Below are 8,134 nucleotides of genomic sequence, written 5' to 3' on the forward strand. Positions count from 1 at the left end.
ATTGCAGTTCCATACATTAGCAATGACCAATATAGAAAGGAAATTAAGAAGAAAATTTCAGGCCAGGTGCGTGAAATTTTACACCTGTTATCCCAATTTAGACTTGTAATCCCAACACGTTGGGAGGCTGAGGCAGGCGGATCACTTGAGGCCAGGAGTTTGAGACCAGCCTGGCCAACATAGTGAAATCCTGTCTCTACTACAAAAACAAACAAATAAACAAACAAACACAAACAAAAAACCACAATTTTATTTATAATAGCATGAAAAAGAACAAAATACTTAGAAATAAACTTAACCAAGGAGGCAAACAACTTGGACATTAAAAACTACAAAACAACAATGCTACAAGAAACCAAAGAGTATATAAATAAATGAAAAGACATCTCCATGCATGTGGATTTGAAGACTTAATATTGTTAAAATGTCCATATTACCTAAACCAATTTACAAATTCAATACAATCCCTATTACAGCATTATTCACAGTAGCCAAGAGATCCAATCCAAATATCCATTGGTGGATGAAAGGATAAAATATGGTATATACATACAATGGAAGACTAAGCAGCTTATGGAAAGAAGGAAATCTTGTCACATGCTAGAACATGGATCAATCTCAAGAACATTATGCTAAGTGAAATAAGCCAATCACAAAAGGACAAATACTTTCCCTTCATATGAAGTATTTAAGGTAGTCGAAATCACAGAATCATAAAGTAGTGGTTGCCAAGGGCTGGGGATGGGAGTAGGGGGGAGATTAGTATTTAATGTGTACAAAATTTCAGTTGTGAAAGATAAAAAATTTCTAAAGATCTAAATTTCACAATGATGTGAATATACATAACATTACTAAGTTGTACACTTTAAAATGTTTAAGATGGTTTTTCAAAAAGGAAAAAGCATAGGAATAAATTTCACGACCTAAGACTAGTTAATGGTTTCTTAAACATGACATCAAAACCACACGTAACAAAAGAAAAAACAGGTAAATTGGACTTCATCTAAAGTAAAAACTTTTGCTCTCAGTCCGGGTTTGGAGACTCCTGCGTCCTCCGACTTTTCATGGAAGAGATGTCAGGAGAAAGTGTGGTGAGCTCAGCGGTGCCAGCGGTGCCAGCGGCTGCTACCCGCACCACTTCCTTCAAGGGCACGAGCCCCAGCTCCAAATACGTAAAGCTGAATGTGGGTGGAGCCCTCTACTATTCCACCATGCAGACGCCGACAAAGCAGGACACCATGCTGAAAGCCATGTTCAGCGGGCGCATGGAAGTGCTCACCGACAGTGAAGGCTGGATCCTCATTGACCGCTGTGGGAAGCACTTTGGTACGATACTCAACTACCTTCGAGACGGGGTGGTGCCTTTACCTGAGAGCCGCCGGGAGATCGAGGAGCTGCTAGCAGAAGCCAAGTACTACCTAGTCCAAGGCCTGGTGGAAGAGTGCCAGGCGGCCCAACAAAACAAAGATACTCATGAGCCTTTCTGCAAGGTCCCCGTGATCACCTCATCCAAGGAAGAACAAAAACTTACAGCGACTTCAAATAAGCCAGCCGTGAAGTTGCTCTACAACAGAAGTAACAACAAATACTCATATACCAGCAATTCTGACGACAATATGTTGAAAAACATTGAATTGTTTGATAAGCTGTCTCTGCGCTTTAACGGAAGGGTCCTGTTCATAAAGGATTTCATTGGGGATGAAATCTGCTGCTGGTCCTTTTATGGTCAGGGCCGGAAGATTGCTGAAGTCTGTTGTACCTCCGTCATCTATGCCACTGAGAAGAAACAGACCAAGGTGGAGTTTCCCGAAGCCCGGATTTATGAGGAGACCCTGAACATTTTGCTGTATGAGGCCCAGGATGGCCGGGGACCTGACAATGCGCTCCTGGAGGCCACAGGCGGGGCAGCAGGGCGCTCCCACCACCTGGAGGAGGACGAGGAGCGGGAGCGGGAGCGGATCGAGCGCGTGCGGAGGATCCACATCAAGCGCCCCGATGACTGGGCCCACCTCCACCAGTGAGCAGGCAAGAGACCGAGCCGCCCTCCTCTCACCGCCCCCACTCCCTGCCGTGCTACACCCAGATCCTGTGCAGGCTGCCGGGCCCCTTCTGCTTCCCTTGGAGCCTGGAGATACTTTTGTAACAAGCCAGATGATTATTTTGGTACTGTTTGACAAGGCAAATTGATTGTCTTGACCCAGGCGTATGACCCCTGTCGTTGAGCAAGCTGTGTCTAAGATCTCTACTTTTCATGAGAATCTGAGACTCTTTGGAGCCAGGCTTTCTCGGTTCTCAGAGGAAAAGTATGAATGAGTGTGAAGTGTATGTGAGAACTTTTGTTTGCAATATTTATTTTTGTGGGTTTCGACTTCCTATATGGGCTTTTTGGGTGACACTCCCTTAAGGGTTCAGTTTGACAATTCTGAGAGTTGTTCTGCAGTTGGAGGCCACCAGAGGTATCTGAGCTCCCTGCTTCCTATTTCATAATCCTCCAGCCCCAGCAGGTCCACTCCTGGTTCCTGTGTGTTTGGCCCGGGCACAATCCCCACTGCTTTGCTAGATGTGCTTTCTACCATGTGGCTTTGGGCCTAGAGCTTGTTGATAATTGCAGCTTGTGGCAGTGGAAATGTGGCTGAATGAGCGTCTAAATCGTTGGGACCAGTGCAACTTTGGGTGCAAGGCTTTGTTTAGGGAGCAAGCCTTTTGCCACCTTGGGCTGGTCTTTGGCCTGGTGCTCACTGGGACCCCACATGTCTGCGTAGGAGCAGAACTTTCCATGGCAGTAAGTGTCCAGCTCTGTTTCTGGTTCTTTCCCCAACTCCAGCCCCTTCCAGTTGTTCTCCTGATTGACCCGACTCCACTCCAGGAAGGCCATCTGACCCTGTGACAGGCATGGCTCATAAACTACCCCTCCCTGGGATCCCGCTCCTCTTCAGCCTCCTTCCCCATGAAGCTGGGCTAACTTTCTAAGTCATTTTGCTTAGAAATTCAGTGTGGCCCATACCCTTTGTCCTCCCAGCCTGGCATCCAGGCAGGGACACCCTCACACCACCAGCCCCAGGGAGCTTCCCTGCTATAAACACAGACCCCCTTGTCTTTGCCTCTGATTTTTACACAGTGTAGAGTGGCCAGCAGTGAACAGGTTGAGGATGTGCGGATAGATAGATAACTTTGGGTCTGGTTTGTCTGTGTTCATGTTTGTTTAAGGGATATGTGTGACTGTGGGTGGGGACGTGCGCTTGTGGGGCACAGGTGGCCCCTGCTGGAGCCCAGCTGGGCGCAGCGCCTATGTAGGACGGGTGTTCTTAGTGACCTATCTCCCAGGCTCCTCTGTGCCTGCAAAGGAACAGGAGTGAGTCGTGACTGACAGGGGTGGTTGAGACTAGACTAGGTAGAGTAGTTACCAGATGTGAATGTGCGTCAGGTGATGGATGGGTTTGTCAAGGGAATCGTTACCGTTTTATACCAAAGGTATTAACATGGGCAGCCTTTGACACATGTATTCCAAAAACGAGTTTATATTTTCAAACGTTTTTTACAGCTTAGACTTTGTACTTACTGCCCTGCCTGTGACAGTTGTATGCCTTCATTTTGTATCCAACAGCAGAGTCTACAATAAAACTTTAAAACAATCATGACTGAATGTCAAAATCGTGTATTGGGCAGATGCTTTTTAAACTGTCGTGTGAGAAACTTTTATATTAGGCCATTTGGATTTTATTAAGTGCTAAGGAAAGAGGGCTTACAAAATAATGTTTCGTAAATATTTTATACTGTTTAAGTGTTAAACACCAACCCTGTCTTTTGGGTTGGGCTTTTTTAGAAAGTCGAAGTGAATGTTGGCCAGGAAAATGGAAAAGCCATTGTATAAATTTTTTTTTTTTTTTTTGAGGCGGAGTCTTGCTCTATTGGCCAGGCTGGAGTGTAGTGGCACCATCTCCACTTATCACAACTTGCTCCTCCTGGGTTCAAGCGATTCTGCTGCCTCAGCCTCCCGAGTAGCTGGGATTGCAGGCACCCATCAGCCCATGCCCAGCTAATTTTGTATTTTTAGTAGAGATGGGGATTCACCATGTTGGCCAGGCTGGTCTTGAACTCCTGACCTTGTGATCCGACCACCTTGGCCTCCCAAAGTGCTGGGATTACAGGTGTGAGTCACCACACCTGGCTGCATAGTGTTTTAAATGTTTGTGTGAAGAATGAGTTTGTGGAACAATTTGATTTGCTGCGGCCTCTATGCCGAATGAGCTAGTGTTTCTGGCAGCTCTCTCTACCCTCACATTTTCTCCAACTTTGCACTTGTAGTTTTGAGTCTTTGTCTCTCTGGAATATGAACAGGTTTATAAAACATTCCCCTCTCCCTCTCCCTCTCCCTCTCCCTCTCCCTCTCCCTCTCCCTCTCCCTCTCCCCCTCCCCCTCCCCTCCCCTCCCCTCCCTCTCCCTCTCCCTCTCCCTCTCCTCTCCCTCTCCCTCTCCCTCTCCCTCTCCCTCTCCCTCTCCCCCTCCCCTCCCTCTCCCTCTCCCTCTCCCTCTCCCTCTCCCTCTCCTCTCCCCCTCCCCCTCCCCCTCCCCCTCCCCCTCCCCCTCCCCCTCCCCCTCCCCCTCCCCCTCCCTCTCCCTCTCCCCACGGTCTCCCTCTCCCTCTCTTTCCACGGTCTCCCTCTGATGCCGAGCCAAAGCTGGACGGTACTGCTGCCATCTCAGCTCACTGCAACCTCCCTGCCTGATTCTCCTGCCTCAGCCTGCCGAGTGCCTGCGATTGCAGGCGCGCGCCGCCACGCCTGACTGGTTTTCGTATTTTTTTGGTGGAGACGGGGTTTCGCTGTGTCGGCCGGGCTGGTCTCCAGCTCCTAACCGCGAGTGATCGGCCAGCCTCGGCCTCCCGAGGTGCCGGGATTGCAGACGGAGTCTCTTTCACTCAGTGCTCAATGGTGCCCAGGCTGGAGTGCAGTGGCGTGATCTCGGCTCGCTACAACCACCTCCCAGCCGCCTGCCTTGGCCTCCCAAAATGCCGAGATCGCAGTCTCTGCCCGGCCGCCACCCCGTCTGGGATGTGAGGAGCCCCTCTGCCTGGCTGCCCAGTCTGGAAAGTGAGGAGCGTCTCTGCCCGGCCGCCATCCCACCTGGGAAGTGAGGAGCGCCTCTTCCTGGCCGCCATCACATCCTGGAAGTGAGGAGCGTCTCTGCCCGGCCGCCCATCGTCTGAGATGTGGGGAGCACCTCTGCCCTGCCGCCCCGTCCGGGATGTGAGGAGCGTCTCTGCCTGGCCGCCCCGTCTGAGAAGTGAGGAGACCCTCTGCCTGGCAACCGCCCCATCTGAGAAGTGAGGAGCCCCTCCGCCCAGCAGCCACCCCATCTGGGAAGTGAGGAGTGTCTCCGCCCGGCAGCCGCCCCGTCCGGGAGGGAGGTGGGGGGATCAGCCCCCCGCCAGGCCAGCCGCCCTGTCCGGGAGGTGAGGGGTGCCTCTGCCCGGCCGCCCCTACAGGGAAGTGAGGAGCCCCTCTGCCCGGCCAGCCGCTCTGTCCAGGAGGGAGGTGGGGGGGTCAGCCCCCCGCCTGGCCAGCCGCCCCATCCGGGAGGGAGGTGGGGGGGTCAGCCCCCCGCCTGGCCAGCCGCCCCATCCGGGAGGGAGGTGGGGGGGGTTAGCCCCCCACCTGGCCAGCCGCCCCGTCCGGGAGGTGAGGGGCGCCTCTGCCCGGCCGCCCCTACTGGGAAGTGAGGAGCCCCTCTGCCCGGCCAGCCGCCCCGTCCGGGAGGGAGGTGGGGGGATCAGCCCCCCGCCTGGCCAGCCGCCCCATCCGGGAGGGAGGTGGGGGGATCAGCCCCCCGCCTGGCCAGCCGCCCCGTCCGGGAGGTGAGGGGCGCCTCTGCCCGGCCGCCCCTACTGGGAAGTGAGGAGCCCCTCTGCCCGGCCAGCCGCCCCGTCCCAGAGGGAGGTGGGGGGATCAGCCCCTCGCCCGGCCAGCTGCCCTGTCCGGGAGGTGAGGAGCCCCTCTGCCCGGCCAGCCGCCCCGTCCGGGAGGGAGATGAGGGGTCAGCCCCCCACCCGGCCAGCCGCCCCGTCCGGGAGGGAGGTGGGGGGTCAGCCCCCCGCCCGGGCAGCCGCCCCGTCCGGGAGGGAGGTGGGGGGGTTAGCACCCCGCCTGGCCAGCCGCCCCGTCCGGGAGGTGAGGGGCGCATCTGCCCGGCCGCCCCTACTGGGAAGTGAGGAGCCCCTCTGCCCAGCCAGCCGCCCCGTCCGGGAGGGAGGTGAGGGGGTCGGCCAGCCGCCCCGTCCGGGAGGGAGGTGGGGGGATCAGCCCCCCGTCCGGCCAGCCGCCCTGTCCGGGAGGTGAGGGGCGCCTCTGCCCGGCCGCCCCTACTGGGAAATGAGGAGCCCCCCCGCCCGGCCAGCCGCCCCGTCCGGGAGGGAGATGAGGGGTCAGCCCCCCACCCGGCCAGCCGCCCCGTCCGGGAGGGAGGTGGGGGGTCAGCCCCCCGCCCGGGCAGCCGCCCCGTCCGGGAGGGAGGTGGGGGTTCAGCCCCCCGCCTGGCCAGCCGCCCCATCCGGGAGGTGAGGGGCGCCTCTGCCCGGCCGCCCCTACTGGGAAGTGAGGAGCCCCTCTGCCCGGCCAGCAGCCCCGTCCAGGAGGGAGGTGGGGGGGTCAGCCCCCTGCCCGGCCAGCCGCCCCGTCCGGGAGGTGAGGGGCGCCTCTGCCCGGCCGCCCCTACTGGGAAGTGAGGAGCCCCTCTGCCCGGCCACCACCCCGTCTGGGAGGTGTACCCAACAGCTCATTGAGAACGGGCCATGATGACAATGGCGGTTTTGTGGAATGGAAAGGGGGGAAAGGTGGGGAAAAGATTGAGAAATCGGATGGTTGCCGTGTCTGTGTAGAAAGAGGTAGGCATGGGAGACTTTTCATTTTGTTCTGTACTAAGAAAAATTCTTCTGCCTTGGGATCCTGTTGATCTGTGACCCTACCCCCAACCCTGTGATCTCTGAAACATGTGCTGTATCCACTCAGGGTTGAATGGATTAAGGGCGGTGCAAGATGTGCTTTGTTAAACAGATGCTTGAAGGCAGCATGCTCGTTAAGAGTCATCACCACTCCCTAATCTCAAGTACCCAGGGACACGAACACTGCGGAAGGCCGCAGGGCCCTCTGCCTAGGAAAACCAGAGACCTTTGTTCACTTGTTTATCTGCTGACCTTCCCTCCACTATTGTCCTATGACCCTGCCAAATCCCCCTCTGTGAGAAACACCCAAGAATGATCAATAAAAAAATAAAAAAATAAAAAAATAAAAAAATAAAAAAAAAAAACATTCCATGGTGAACAATTCTGTCGGCTGCATTATAGCCATGAGTGAATAGACAGCATTGGCTGGTCCAAGCTCTGTTATTGAGTATACAAGGAACTGATTTTTCTTATGTTAGCACTAAGGGCAAAAACCAATATTTATAACGTAAGCACTATCCAAGTAAAACATTGGCCCAAGATTTGGTAAACAGTCAGATTTCATTGCAATGTAATAACTACAATTTTTTACAAATTGGAACAGCTTTGGTGTGTTGTAATCAAGGGTTTTTTTGTTTGTTTGTTTCAAGTAAGCCATCTGATTGTGGTGACTGGGGCCCATGTCCAAGACAATTCCTGGCATATTCTGTCACCCTCCCATGGGGCGATCACTGTGCGGGGACCCCATTCCCCAGTTAAAGTGTGTCTCTGTACCTTACAACAACAATTCAGGACCCAAGTGTGAACAACACTCAGCCCGCCCTCTGGAGCGTGTGCTGTCTTTAGGGCTCTACCCAAAGTCACTGTAACAGTTAAGTGTGTCATTAACCTTTCTGTCTCTTTGCGCCATAAAAAAATGCTCAAAGTTTTAGATGTAGCCACTGTATGTTGTGCAAACATTTGTCATCACGTAAAATAAAAGTCATAAAATGCTAAAAAAAGAAAAAAAAACAAAGTAAAAACTTTTGTGCTTCAAAGAGTACTATCAAAAAACTAAAGGACAACCCATAGAATGGGAGAATATTTCTGCAAATTATATCTTGTAAAGCATTTTTATCTGGAATATATAAAGAATTCTTATAACTCAATGACAAAACACAAACCAGTTAAAAATTACTAAATGTTGAGTACACGCT

The 8,134-nt window shown here is 53.2% G+C and overlaps 1 protein-coding gene across 1 annotated transcript; it reads left to right on the top strand.

The window, feature by feature from the left end:
* The first annotated feature begins 1,027 nt into the window (after positions 1 to 1,027).
* LOC115936053 (BTB/POZ domain-containing adapter for CUL3-mediated RhoA degradation protein 3-like) lies at positions 1,028 to 3,687 on the top strand. The gene has a single exon (XM_055353081.2). It carries the CDS (start codon positions 1,065 to 1,067, stop codon positions 2,019 to 2,021), a length of 957 nt encoding a protein of 318 aa, XP_055209056.2. The 5' UTR covers positions 1,028 to 1,064; the 3' UTR covers positions 2,022 to 3,687.
* The last annotated feature ends 4,447 nt before the right edge of the window (positions 3,688 to 8,134 follow it).

This window comes from Gorilla gorilla, chromosome 8, assembly GCF_029281585.2.
Source record: "Gorilla gorilla gorilla isolate KB3781 chromosome 8, NHGRI_mGorGor1-v2.1_pri, whole genome shotgun sequence".
NCBI classification, from domain to species: domain Eukaryota; kingdom Metazoa; phylum Chordata; class Mammalia; order Primates; family Hominidae; genus Gorilla; species Gorilla gorilla.